The sequence below is a fragment of the Chiloscyllium plagiosum genome, chromosome 35 (genome assembly GCF_004010195.1).
Source record: "Chiloscyllium plagiosum isolate BGI_BamShark_2017 chromosome 35, ASM401019v2, whole genome shotgun sequence".
NCBI classification, from domain to species: domain Eukaryota; kingdom Metazoa; phylum Chordata; class Chondrichthyes; order Orectolobiformes; family Hemiscylliidae; genus Chiloscyllium; species Chiloscyllium plagiosum.
In genome coordinates, this window is record NC_057744.1 from 9,888,199 (window position 1) to 9,903,350 (window position 15,152).

The window sequence follows — 15,152 nt, forward strand, 5'->3', positions numbered from 1 at the left end:
AAAATCCACAATAAAACTTCAAAGAAATTACACAAAGTCATACTCTGTTATTGTTCGAGGCTAAACTCATTTACTTTTCTTTGAAGAATGTTATATCATTAGCAGGTGCATCCAAATGCTCTATCCTCTTACCCATTGGTCCCAGCTGTGCACGTGACCCAACACAGCCTCATCATAAAAGTGAGACAATGCTTTGTGTCCCCACTGATACATTACTGCTACCCACAAGAGCCGCAAAATGTTACTTTCCTATTGTCAGCACTACGGCTACTGATGGCTTCTGAAAATGGACACATGCTATTTAGAAACGATGCAGTTAAGCACACAGCATGGCACAACAAGGGGCTGCTTTGTTCTCCAACCTGTGCTCCATCAGCTGGTCTCGGTATGGTAGCAAATATGGCTCCAAAGCGACATGGTGTCTCAGTGGTTAGCACTGCTGCCTCACAGTGCCAACAATCTGGGTTCAATCGCATCCTCGGGCGACTGTCTGTGTGGAGTTTGCACGTTCTCCCCATGTCTTTGTGGGTTGCCTCCAGGTGCTCCGGTTTCCCCTACTGTCCAAAGATGAGTTTAATTCAGATAAATGCGAGGTGCTGCATTTTGGGAAAGCAAATCTTAGCAGGACTTATACACTTAATGGTAAGGTCCTAGGGAGTGTTGCTGAACAACGAGACCTTGGAGTGCAGGTTCCTTGAAAGTGGAGTTGCAGGTAGATAGGATAGTGAAGAAGGCATTTGGTATGCTTTCCTTTATTGGTCAGAGTATTGAGTACAGGAGTTGGGAGATCATGTTGCGGCTGTACAGGACATTGGTTAGGACACTGTTGGAATATTGTGTGCAATTCTGGTCTCCCTGCTACAGGAAGGATGATGTGAAACTTGAAAGGGTTCAGAAAAGATTTACAAGGATGTTGCCACGGTTGGAGGATTTGAGTTATAGGGAGAAGCTGAACAGGCTGGGGCTGTTTTCCCTGGAGCATCACAGGCTGAGGGGTGACCTTATAGAGGTTTACAAAATTACGAGGGGCAAGGATAGGATAAATAGGCAAAGTCTTTTCCCTGGAGTCAGGGAGTCCAGAACTAGAGGGCATAGGTCTAGAGTGAGAGAGGAAAGATATAAAAGAGAGCTAAGGGGCAACTTTTTCATGCAGAGGGTGGTACATGTATGGAATGAGCTGCCAGAGGAAGTGGTGGAGGCTGGTACAATTGCAACATTTAAGAGGCATTTGGATGGGTATATGAATAGGAAAGGTTTGGAGGGATATGGGCAAGTTGCTGGCAGGTGGGACTAGATTGGATTGGGATATCTGGTCGGCATGGACGGGTTGGACCGAAGGGTCTGTTTCTATGTTGCACATCTCTATGACTCTATGTGCAGGTCAGGTGGATAGGCCATGGGAAATGCTGGTTTCTGGGAATAGGGTAGGAGGCCAGGTCTGGGTGGGAATGCTCCTCCGAAGGTCAGTGTTTTTTTTTAAAGAAAGTTAAACTGTACAATGTGTAAAAGTGTGGCAATAAGACCATAAGAAATAGGAACAGGAGAAGGCCATTCAGCCTCTCAATCCTGCTCCGATATTCAATATAAGATCATGGTTGATCTGACATTCCTCACGTCCACTTTACCGCTTTTCCCTGACTGATCAAGAATCTATCTCAGCCTTAAATATACACAAGGACTTTGTCCCCACGGCTCTTTGTGACAAGGATTTCCAAACACTCACAACCCTCTGAGAAGATAGTTCCTCCTCATCTCAGTCTTAAATTGGCACCCCTTAACTCTGACACTATGCCCTCTGATCCTAAACTGCCCCACGAGTGGAAACATCCTCTCAGCATTGACCTTGTCAAGCCCCTTAAAAATCTGATATGTTTCAACCAGATCACTTCTCATTTTTTCTCAGCTCCAGTGAGGGGATTCCCTCCTGTTTAGTCTTTGCTCACAAGGCAATCCCTCCACAAGAGGGACCACCCTAGTGAACCTTCTCTGAACTGCCTCCAATGAAATAATATTTTTCCTGGATAAGGGAACATATACACTTTGTCAACCACATTAATATATAAAATAATTATACCACTTATTTTTCCCTCTTTATACACAAGACAATGAATCATTTGATAGTTCTCTGGCTCAAATTTTAAAAAAAAACATGGACTTATTCTGTGGCTGAAATGTTAATGTCAGCCTAGTTAAACAAGTGTTCCAATCAAACATGATTCCAATTCATTTGAAGTTATACAGAGACAGGGGGCATTTGAACGCTAACACCTCCTAATTACAATAGCCTTCCACTAAAGAGGGTATTTCCTTGGCTACAGTAAGTGGATAGCCAGGCTTTGACAATGAGAGGATTGAAGTCTGAAGCCGATTGCGCACAAACCGCTTCTGGGGAACAGTGGGACAAGGCTGTCTCAGGTGGATAGCCATTGTGAATGTGTAACCTCTTTTACAATTCCAGTGAAACAGTGGAAAATGAAATCGGTCGGGGTGACGTTTTTATTTAAGAAAACCCCCAAAAAATTGGAAAATTCAGGTTGAGGGAAAAAGAAACAAAGAAACAAATGCTGAAAACAAAAATGGAAAATGCACAGTACAGTCAGCAGTTGGGAAAAAAATAATTACTTTATGTTTCTCATTGACACTCCTAGTCTGACGACAGATCTCAATCTGTTTTTTCTACATTGATAACTGTGTCCATCTTTCGGATGCAGAGTGAACAGTCCTCTGAACAGTCAGACTCTTGGTCAAAATGGCTAATTTTGTCCCTCATCCCAAAGACAAAAACTAAATGTTGAGAGTCACTGGACCCAACAATGTTAACTCTGTTTCTCTCTCCACAGATGCTGCCAGACCTGCTGAGTTTTTCCAGCAATTCCTCTTCTTGTTTCAAAAATTGTTGATTGTTTGGTTTGGACTTATTTCAATGCTACAATCAGAGCCTGTTTAATAGAAGCATGCAGCTTGTGTTTAAACCGAAATAACCACCAGATTCTTGGCTGTTCCCCCAAAACAAAATTACTTCCCTACGAAGCATGTGAGCTTATTCAGCCTCATAATGGAACACTGGATGAAAATAAACGATTGATTAGTTAAAGAGCCAAATTACCTGCAAATCATTTACGAGCGCAACATTTAGTTTTGGGAAGGTTTCAATATGTTCAATGTAGTCCAGTATAAATTGTAACATTTGGCACCAAGAAAACTCTAATTGTTCAGTGGACGTTTATTCTGAAGACAGGACATGGGGCTTTTACAGCTCGAACATCTGAAATTGAGGAATGTTTCTTAACCAACCATAAGGGATTAACTATCGATAATAACTGGTACTTAAAAGCACATTTACAATGTTCACTAATTTGATATCTACAAGATGTTTAAAGGGTTGTGTAAAATCAATGTTTATTGCAATTTCAAATACCCACTTCAGTGTTTCCCGATTTGAAATTTAACCTGAGACTTGAGGTTGGGGGGATTTACTACTCAACTAAATGCAGCCTAAGCATCTAGAACAATCACTTAAAACACTGCTGAAGCTCAAGAAAAAAGGTGAACACTATGAATTAAATGAAGATCTGGAACTACTTGCAGTTCACTCTATGGTTCTCATTAACGTAGGGTTTGCAGTCACAGATGTAAGATTTTGAACAAGAGATGCAGGACAGACTGAGAGGAAGAGCATTTTGCACAGGAAGCGATAACGATAACGATAATGGAACTCGCTTTCTACAATAGTGGTGGAAGTAGAAGGAAACTGAAGGGGCACTTGAGGGAAACAAATTTGTGACAAAAGAACAGTGGAATGGGACTGACTAGGTTCATTGACAGACAGCTAGCATGAGCTCAATCAGCTGAATGGCCTCCTGCTATGTCATTATGACTCTACATCACGCTATGGGGTTCACTGGCAATTGCTGATACATAATGCTTCTGTGCTTCACAAAACACTGCTAAGCTATTTTAACCGTACATGCAAGCACTATTAGGGATTAGAATATTAAAAGCGCTACAGTATGGAAACAGGCCCTTCAGCCCAACAAGTCCACACCGACCATCTGAAGAGTAACCCACCCAGACCCATTCCCCTATCCTATATTTACCCCTGACTAATGCACCGAACCTACCCACCCCTGAACACTATGGGCAATTTAGCTTGGCCAATTCACCTGACCTGCACAGCTTTGGACTGTGGGAAGAAACCAGAGCATCCAGAGGAAACCCACGCAGACACGGGGAGAATGTGCAAAATCCACATAGTCGCCAGAGGCTGGAATCAAACCTGAGTCCCTGGTACTGTGAGGCAGCAGTGCTAACCAACGTGCCACCATGTTGCCCCAAACAACGAGCCTTTGATACAACAAGCAGGCACCACCAGCCCTTGATAATTCTCATGAAGGGATTGTGTGCAAAGAAATAGTGACTACTAACCTGAGCGTCTCCAGTACATAGGGGGAAGTGGCAGAGCATTTGGACAAATATGAGGTGATCAGAGACTCAGCGAGGAATTGGAATGGTTAGGCCATTTCTCACTAATGTGGCTGAGTTACTTTGAGGAGAATTTGGACATGGGGATAGGGAGGGCTGTTAAAACCATCAACATTAGTTTTTAGAAGGTATTTGATAAGACTCGGCACAAGAGACAATCAGAAGCAAAAGCAGAAGGAATTGAATGTAGCCCTGTTTCATGAGGTTAAACAATTGGTCAAAGACAGAGAGATGAAGTAAATAAGCCCACTCCTCTACCATAAGTAACCTAAAACTTGCCGCAGTACTCCAAACGTAGTCTCAGTGTAAAGCCCAGGATAATTATAGTCTAATTCCTTTTGAATAAGGGCCTATATTTTATTTACTCTAACTGCAGGCTGCACCTGCACCATAACATTCTGTGATATGGGTGGCAGGAGATCATCCTGAGTTCCAACATGTCCGACTCTCTCACCTTTTAAAATAAATTCTATATTTTTTCGACCCAATGGGTAACTTCACATTTGTCCAAATTATAGTCCATTTGTCATGTTCTTGCTCACTCATTTCATTTGCCAACTAAGCATCCATAAGTATTGGGATCACACCCAAGCATTTCATACCTGGGTCCCCTCATTAACACTAACTGTAAATAGCTGAGGTCCCAGCACTGATCCTTGCGGTACCCTGCTAGTTACAGCCTGCCAACTTAAAAACGTCCTGCTTATTCCTTCTACATCTCAAAACAATCATGAATCCATACAAACATGTTACCCCAATTCCATGAGCTATAATGTTATACAATAACCTCTTGGGTGACACCTGAAAATGGTGGTCCCTTTAAGAGTGAACCAAGACATGCCCCAGGGATTGGATAGAGCAGCTGATGGTCATTGGAGCATAAAAAAAATAAGTGCAGGGACACCAACCAGCCCGAATTTCCTGAAGCAGAGACAGCAGACTGGAGTTTGTATTGAAATGTAATAGGCAATTATGGAATAGTAAAGCTGATTTTTGCTTTGGTAAGTGGATGACTAGCGATGTAACACCTTATCAAAAAAAACCCACTAAACACAGTATTGCTACTGCTGTAAAATGGAAATTAAATGCTTCATTTGGGAGATAATGCTGCCTGTCTCAGGTATTTACACATGGAAGGCAGTTTGTAAAGGCTCGTATAGAACTCCTTAAAACTCTAAACATTGGAATTTAAACACAAGCTGTACACAGAGCCATCTTCTATAGATTTCCTCCAACCTAGCATATTCAAGTAAATTCAAGGTTGGGTTGTATAAAAGCTGTACTCCATAGGGCATATTGTTCCTTCTTGAACATCCTCTAGGTAGCAGTGCAGGACAGTCTCTGCCTGTTTGCGCTGAGTTACACACTCAGGAGTTTTAAGAGTGACCTCTGTGAAAATGGAATGGCTGCTCAATAAGAGCAGGATATTTCGCACAACGTGGAGAGTGCAGTGCAAGTTAATGAAATATCTTTTTCCACACAGTCGGATCAGTAACGCCCACCAGTATGTAATGAGGGTGGGTGAGATGTCAAGGGGAAATGCTCGCGGGTTCTCTCAGTGTAGAAACTCAGAGAGGTGGTCTTGCAGTACAGTGGTAGCATCCTCATCTCTGAGCTAGGAGGCCCAGGTTCTACTCCAGGGATGTGTAACAACATCTCTGAACAAGTTGATTAGAAAATATCCAGAAGTAGAGTAAAAATCCAGGGGGTGATGGTAAGGGCTTTATTGTCTTTCCCCTGACTTTTCACTGAGCTATAAATCAGGAGGATTTTACCCTTAACCACCTCCTACAGAGTCACTGCTGCCAAACTACACAAGCTTAAGCAGTACAGGTTAGATGCTAGCCTCTCCACTATCTTGAGTTGAGTGTGTGTTGCTGCAAAAGCACAGGAGATCAGGCAGCATTTCCTGCTCCTCAGATGCTGCCTGCTATGCTTTTCCAGCAACACACTCTCATCTCTGATCTCCAGCATCTGCCCCACTTAACTCACCACAGACCAGGACAGCACAGTCTAGGATTTTGCAATTATGTGGCTAGAGATCAAAATGATAGGAAGGTGCAGTGAGAATTTAGACAGGCATTTCGAAAATGCAATAAACAGAAAACTGACGATGGCTGCCTTCCCATTTGTTAAACGGAGAACTCTCAGATAGAACACAGGGTTATGTTTGATTTCACAGCAATTGAGAATTGGCCAATAAATTAAAACAAAAACTTTTGACAACCTCCACTAAGATTTGTGAGGCCTTCCTAAATGTGTCACTTTGATTAAAATAACGTGTGTTTCTCAAGTTTTTATATCTGGAGCTCAGCTGAATCCATCCCAAGTTCCTAATGCTACCAGACGGTGTGGAAAAGGACATCTCATTATCTGGCACTGCCCTTTGATTTGTTTAGTGTTAAACGGCCTGACCTTATCGAGGAGGCGTTCTGTTTTTACGATGGTTACTCATTAACACAAAGTGGATGAGACTGGTCTGAATTGCTACCTAGGCGACATTCACAAGAAACAAAACAGTGTACAAATGTCCCATTAAGTAATGAATTTTATATAATTTAATATATAGGATATATTTGAACTGCCTGAAGATCAATTCAGTATCAATGCCATGAGTTGTTCAGGCTTCACAAATCAGGAATTAAAATGTCCAACATTAGCCTTCCTCCCAGCAGTACACAAGTCAATCCTATCTGGGTCATTGGAAGGAGGGAGGGATGAAAAACAACCAAAGTCAGGCTGTTTTCCCAGCCTGCTCATGCACTCCTCCTGCTGGCAGCATAATATCAATGAAGTTGTGATTGCTACCTAAAGAAACCTCAACTACTTCCTTAGCTGGGTTGTTGTGTACAGTTATGGACACTACTTTATAGAAATGATGTGAATGCATTGCAGAGAGTGCAGAAATGATTCATAAGAATGGTTCCAGGAATGAGAAACTTCGGTTATGTGGACAGTTTGAAGGAGCATGTAGAAAAGAGGAGGAGCAGTAGGCCATTCAGCCCTTCGAGCCTGCTCCACCATTCAATATGTTCATGGCTGATCATCCAGCTCAGTACCCTGTTCCTGCTTTCTCCCCATAGCCTTCGATCCCTTTCGCCCTAAGATTTATATCTGACCCCTTGAAAACATTCAGTGTTTAGGTCTCTACTGCTTTCTGAGCCAGCTGACAATTCCACTGGCTCACCCTCGGAGTGAAGAGATTTCTCCTCATCAGAGATCTAACTGGTCAAGCCTGTATGCAGTGATTGTGACTGCTGGTTTTGGACTTCTTCTTCATTGGGAAAATCCTTCCTACGTTTACCCTGTGTAGTCCTTTTAGTATTTTATAGACTTCTTTGATATTCCCCTCATTCTTCTAAACTCCAGTGAATCCAGTCTGCCTTCATACATCAGTCCTGCCTTCGTGGAATCAGTCTGGTAAATCTTTGTTACAATCCCTCCATAGCCAGAACATCCTCCTCCAGGGCAGGACTTATACGCTTAATGGTAAAGTCCTGGGGAGCGCTGCTGAATAAAGAGACCTTGGCGGCAGGTTCATAGATCCTTGAAAAGGCAGACAGGATAGTACAGAAGGCATTTGGTACACTTCCCTTTATTGGTCAGTGCACTCAGTATAGGAGTTGGGAGGTCCTGTTGTGTCTGTACAGGACATTAGTTGAGACGCTTTTGGAATTCAGCATTTAATTCTGGTCTTCCTGCTATAGGAAGGATGTTGTTAAACTTAAAAGGGTTCAGAAAAGATTTGCAAGGATGTTGCCAGGTCTGGAGGGTTTGAGCTATAAGGAGATGCTGCATAGGCTGGGGTTATTTTCCCTGGAGCATTGGAGGCTGAGGGGTGACCTAATAGAGATTTATAAAATGAGGGGCATGGATAGGGTGAATAGCTAATGCCTTTTTCCCAGGATAGGGGAATCCAAAACTAGAGGGAATGGGTCTAAGGTGAGAGGGGGAAGATTTAAAAGGGACCTAAGGGGCAACATTTTCCCGCAGAGGGTGCTGTGTGTATGGAATGAGCTGCCAGAGCAAGTGGTGGAGGTTGGTACAATTACAGCATTTAAAAGGCATCTGGATGGGTATATGAATAGGAAAGGTTTAGAGGGATATGGAAAAAATGCTGCAAAATGGGACTAGATTGGGTCATGATCGGCATGGTTAACATGGACGAGTTGGACCGAAGGGTCTGTTTCTGGGCTGTACATGACGCTATAAGGAGACTCCAGGTTGGGACTGCTCACTTTGGAGAGAACGCGGCTGAAAGGAGATCAGATAGAGGGTTTCAAAGTCATGAATGTGCTGGATAGAGTGGATAGGGAGAAACTGTTTCTGCTTGTAAAAAGTAAAGAATAATGAAAGGACATAGATTTAAAGTGATATGCAAAAGAAGCAAGTGGAATGTAAGAAAATTATGTTTTTCACTCAGTGAATAGTTAAAGGTACGGACAGCGCGACCTGGAAGTTCAATTGAGGCATTCGAGAGAACATTGGATGACCATTTGGATAGAAAGTGGGCAAGGGTATGGGGGAAAAGGCAGGACACTGGCACCGAGGTAATGATGCTCGTTTGAAGGGCTGGCATAGGCACAATGGACCGAATGGCCTCCTTCTGCACTGTAACAATTCTGCAAAACAATGAAATGGCCTGGTGAGTGAAAAAAAAATTACGTCAAAGACACTTATTCAATGAGAACAAGTCCAAGAGCCCTCATCCTTTCCCTGTAAACCTGCCCCTGTAAAAACAAATAGCACAAAGTGAAAGCTCAAAGATTTTTTATAACATTGCCTGAATAATCCACAATTTGACTGCGTGTTGCAATCTGTGATGTGTTATGCCTCTTTAAGCGGCAGGGTAAGTATCTATTTAAAAGACACACTCGTGACCCCAATATCAATATATAGTGGCATGTAACCTAAAGGTATAAAAGATTGCTTACACAACCGAAATTCGTTGTGAAGCACGGCAAGCTACTAAAAACATGTTCTTCCACTGCAACCAAATAGCCTCATGCAAGCCCAGACACTGCACCTGTGAATGTGCTAACTGTACACAACAACCAAGTGCTGAAGCCTTCAATATCTGTTTCTTAAATTGCATAACAAACACTATCGCACTAAGTAGCAGACCCCGTTAGAGGTAAAACGGACATCTGTCCAGAAAGCCAGCAGGTGAGGCACAATACTGGAACTAATCTTTCCTCTGTTTTACATTTAATTAGAGCGAAATATGACGAGCACTTGCCTCAACCAAACCAGTTTCAATTTGTGACACTTTATATGCATTCACTAGCAACCCCAATTCATGGCCTCCACCTGCCCTCAAACACAATTAATACACAGTTAATAATGAGATTGTGTCAATTGATAGGGATCTGTACCCACTGCTGCAGGTTCTGGTGAATAGCTATGAGCTAACCCCAGAGACACCATGTGTGGCACTCCACTGGTGATCCAGGTTAGACTGAACCCCTGCTGTGGAGCTGGTAACAAGGGGAGACACAGGTCTTGGCTCCTACAAAGGCTGCACTATAGACACACTCTGCCAACAGACACCCATCCAATCCCCATTCTTCCTTTCCATGCCATCAGGTCCCTGAACATTGGCATGGGCACACTGAAGGGATGCAGCTTTAACTGCACTCAGCTGGGGATTAAAACAGCCAAAACCTACAAAATAGATGAACAGGAAAGGGGAGTTCCTTTGTAAAATAGCCACCCTCGTCCTCAAGGGATAAGCAATGTCTTCAAAGAGGTAGTGACAACAGGTTCACCTTCTCTGTGCTCCCTCCCTCCGCGTTGCAGCTATATCTACAAATGGCGCACTCAAAAAAAATTTGGTACAGAGATAGGGCCCTGCTCCCTCCCTATTTGGGAAGCGAGTTTGCAAAGCTCTTGTCAAAACAATGCACTGTCTGTCTACAGATGATGACTTATGAGGGAATAGGAGTGCAAACAGACCTCAGTCTGGGTCACTCATTGGAAGATTAAGAGCTGTTCATTTTCAGCAGCTCACAGCGCAGCACAGAAGGGTTTTGGTGCAGCTTTCAAAATGCTTAAAAGGAAATCAAAGGGGGAAGAGGCTACTCTGAGCGGAGGAAGATGTAATTTGTCAGGAGTCAACGCAAACAGGGTCTGGCTCAAGAATAAATTGGTGTCATGAGCTTTAAACGCCACCTAGAGGCAAACTGTGAAGCTGACAGTGATTTTCAGCACAGATCTTTCACTCCTTGTCTCCAGACAGGAGAAGGCTAGAGAATTGTGGGAAAAGAAAGAAGGTTGGGGTGAGGTTACACGAAACAGAAAAGGTCGTCCCAGTGTAATGACATCCCATATACCCATAAGGTCAACTAATCCAATAACAACTAAGGGCCAAACACAGAATCTGATAGAGAGGAGACATGCACTCCTCACTGCACTCAACATAGAATTCCTACAGAGTGGAGCAGGCCATTCAGCCCATTAAGCCCACACCAACCCTCCAAAGAGCATCCCCACCCAGACCCACCCCTTCTCCCTGTAACCCAGTGTTTCAGATGGCTAACCCACCTAGCCTGCACATCTCTGAACGCACTGGGTAATTTCCCATGGCCAATCCACCTAACCTGCACACCTTTGCGACTGTGGGAGGAAACCAGAGCACACCCACACAGACACTCGGAGAACATGCAAACTCCACACAGACAGTCGCCAGAGACTGAAATCGAACCAGGGTCCCTGGTGCTGTGAGGCTGCAGTGCTAACCAATGAACCACTGTGCCACCCAGGGACTGGCTATACTGCCAAATGTTAGAACAATATTATTTTTTGGAATGAAACCAGAAAACGGATGTTTTGAGAATTTACTGGATGACGTTTTGGAACTTGAAGGTCAACTGTGTTGTGCTTAACTTATTATTTACAAAAGATCACGTGACCTAATCATGGCTGATCTTGCGTCTCCTGCCTATTCCTCATACCCTGTGATTCCAAGGCACCAATAACCTATTCACTCCAGCCGTACCTTACCGATATTACTCGGAGCCCCATATACAATACCCCGACTGGGGATTTCTTGCTCACTTTCACCTTTCAAAATTGATCTCAGTCTTTAGATATTGCTGTTTCTTTCAACCCAAGAGGAGCTGATTTCTCGGTAGATCTCCCCGGACCGTGGGGTGATTACAATCTTCTGTCAACTGAGTGAGCTCAGTTTGTCACTAATGGTGTATTTGACACATCTGACATATGTGAGATGATTAGGAATGAACAACATTATTGATGCAGGATAAGATAAGTGCATTTCTATGTGGTGCTTTGTAAAGAGACCTGTCCTGGCAGGCACTGTCATGTCTTTTGCATCAAATCAGGGGAAAAGCAAGACACTGAATTCCCCAGTCAACCCATGGTAGTTTGAATATCCGATTGGTCTCTTGCACATTTACAGCGTAACTGAAGAGTCAGATTGATATCTGCATACCTTCAGCTAAAACACCCAAGCTCTGAGCTCACTGCACCCTGACAGATCAGCCTGGATTGTGAGATGATAAGCAGATGATATTGCTGCAGAAAATTAAACATCTTATTTATTCAGGAATAAAAAGGCCCCATTGTGCCCAGCTCCCTAAGGCAATGTTTACCTGGATTTCCGATGAATTCAACTTACACAGCCCTGGTGGGCATCCCACATCCAAACCTCCGGAGATTTTATGCTATCTGAAACTCCACTGCCCAGATCCTAACTTGTACCAAGTCCCATTCACCCATCACCCTCATTAATCTTCCTTAACCTCCAGAAAAGACCAATTGTAAACTCCTCATCCCCGTTTCCAAATCCATCCTTGGCCCTGCTCCTCTCGAAGATAATACACTTGCCCAGACGAGAATGCAGCTCCAACAACACGAAAGAAGCTTGATAGCATCCAGGACAAAGCATCACATCCACAAACATCCACTCCCTTCACCACCGATGCTCAGTTGCAGCAGTGTGCGCTACCTACAAAATGCACTGCAGAAATTCACCAAAGGTTCTCACACAGCACCTTCCAAACCCATGACCATTTCCACCTAGAAGGACAAGGGCAGCAGATACATGGGAACACCACCCCCTGCAATCTCCTTTCCAAGACACTCACCATCCTAACTTGGAAAAATGCCACTGTCACTGTCAAAATCCTGAAATTCTCTCCCTCAGGGCATTGCACATGGACTGCAGCGGTTCAAGAAGGTAGTTCAACCCCACCTTCTCAAGGGCAACTAGGGACAGACGATAAATGCTGGCCCAGCCAGCAGCACCCATGTCCTACGAGAGTCTTTTAAATACAACGCAAAATGAGGTGGATGCTGGAAATCTGAATCGAACAGAGGATGCTGCAGAAACTCTGTAGGTCTAGCAACATCTGAGGAGAGAAACAGAGTTAACAATGAGTCCAGTATGACTCTTCTTCAGAAGTTATGAAGTCAAATCGGACTCAAAACGTTGATTCTGTTTCTCTCTTCACAGATACTGCTCGACCCGTTGAGTTTCTCCAGCATCTTCTGTGTCGGCTCTGTCCTCTCCACCTCTGTAGGCTCCTGCAGGGCTGCCACCTGCAATATCTGGGTCTCCGCCAAACCTGGTATTCAGCGTATTCCTGATGTGAATTCTCCAATGTGGGTGGCCATGGCTTCATCTGTCTCGGCACCAATTGCTGGAATTTCCTCCCTTAGCCTCTCAGTCTTCCTGCTTTGCCTTCTTCCATTCAAATGCTCCTCAAAAGCTAAGTCTTTGACCATGTTTCGGGCCATCTGATATGGATTATGTGGCTGAATGTCTGATTTAGAGAACTGTTGTGAAGCAACTTGGGATGTTTTGGTCATTAAAAGGCACAGCATTAATAGAAATTATCGTTGTGGGGTGGGGAGGGTCTACAGAATGTGTCAGTGGCATCACGTCTCCTCCCCTATTAGCCAGCTGTTTCCTGTCTGGCGCAGGACACTGAAACAAGCCAGTTGACACTGTCCTGTGAACATTCATAATGATTGCGTGCTGTTCCACGGGTGTGATAGGTCAGGATAAGACACGGCTGTTTATGATTTCATTCGGTCAACTAGTCCCGAAGGCTTTTGATGCAAAAAAAAATAAAAACAAAGCAGTTTGCGATAAAGGAATTCAGACAGAGTTTAACTTTCTCCTCCCAATCACAGACCCAGAGCTTGGCTCTGCAAACCTACATAACCCACTAAGGCGCAGAAGGCGAATGAGGTCATTCAGCCCATCGAGTCTGCTGTGCCATTCAATTAGATCATGACTGATCTGATAATCCACAACTCCACTTTCCTGTCATTTCCCCATATCCCTTGAATCCTTGATTGATTCCAGATCTATCTCAGCCTTGAATATACGCAAAAGCTCAGCCACAAGAATTCCAGATTCACTTCCCTCACGCCCACATTCCCCAGTCAGAGGCTTACCTTCCCAAGGGGATGTGGGCCATCCACAGTTTTCCCGTCATCATCAGGGCCCCAGCTGTGGGAAGAGAAAGGAGGTAAGTGAGGGACCAACCAAACAGACCCTATGTTCCGATCACGTCTCCCAATGGTTAGGACAAGGCCCGACATCTGGGCAGGAGGGAACCGAACCAATGAAATTATCACAAAATCCATGCCTTCACAACTTTCTGAACAATTAGAAAGGCAAGCGGGGGAAGATGGAAGATCCCCCATCCTTTCAAAACATGTCAGGAAATTCACTTTCTGGGAATAGAAATTAGGACAATTTACAGAAAAGCTTTTTAGAAAAGACACAGGAACTAGCAGCTGCAGGATGCAGCTCAAGTGGTTCGGCTACAGATGGGGAAAGAGATTCTATTCTGGCAGATTCCAAATATTGGAGCAGAGCTCTCCCACTCAAAGTGGCTGTGACAATCTAGAAAATGAGGCATATTTCACATTTATTCAAGCCCTCATTTTGAGATTATGCTCAGAACAACGTCTCTGCTAGAGTTGCCCTTGTATGGATAATGGGTGAAAACTGAATTGGGGCTGTAACTTATTTGGATATCCTTTTCCCTCAGGGGAGAAAGTGAGGTCTGCAGATGCTGGAGATCAGAGCTGGAAATGTGTTGCTGGAAAAGCGCAGCAGGTCAGGCAGCATCCAGGGAACAGGAGAATCGACGTTTCGGGCATAAGCCCTTCTTCAGGAATCCTTTTCCCTCAACCTTATAGAAAACTATAAATGATGTGGAGTCAGAAAAGAGGCCATTCAGCCCATCAAGGGAAGGCTGGTAGGTATAGGGAATGCTGGATGACTAAAGAAATTGAGGGTTTTGTTAAGAAAAAGAAGGAAGCATATGTCAGGTATAGACAGGATAGATCGAGTGAATCCTTAGAAGAGTATAAAGAAAGTAGGAGTATACTTAAGAGGGAAATCAGGTGGGCAAAAAGGGGACATGAGATAGCTTTGGCAAATAGAATTAAGGAGAATCCAAAGGGGTTTTACAAATATATTAGAGACAAAAGGGTAACTAGGGAGAGAATAGAGCCCCTCAAAGATCAGCAAGGCAGCCTTTGTGTGGAGCCACAGAAAATGGGGAGATACTAAATGAATATTTTGCATCAGTATTTACTGTGGAAAAGGATATGGAAGATATAGACTGTAGGGAAATAGATGGTGACATCTTGCAAAATGTCCAGATTACAAAGGAGGAAGTGCTGGA

The 15,152-nt window shown here is 43.8% G+C and overlaps 1 protein-coding gene across 2 annotated transcripts in view; it reads right to left on the minus strand.

Annotated features, from left to right (window-relative positions):
• pcsk7 (proprotein convertase subtilisin/kexin type 7) overlaps window positions 1–15,152 on the minus strand; it is a 214,200-nt gene that overhangs the window by 157,364 nt on the left and 41,684 nt on the right. For both annotated transcript variants that reach the window (XM_043676630.1, XM_043676631.1), the window contains exon 6: window positions 13,909–13,963. In XM_043676630.1, the coding sequence (XP_043532565.1) occupies window positions 13,909–13,963 (55 nt within the window). The remainder of the gene's footprint in view (window positions 1–13,908; window positions 13,964–15,152) is intronic.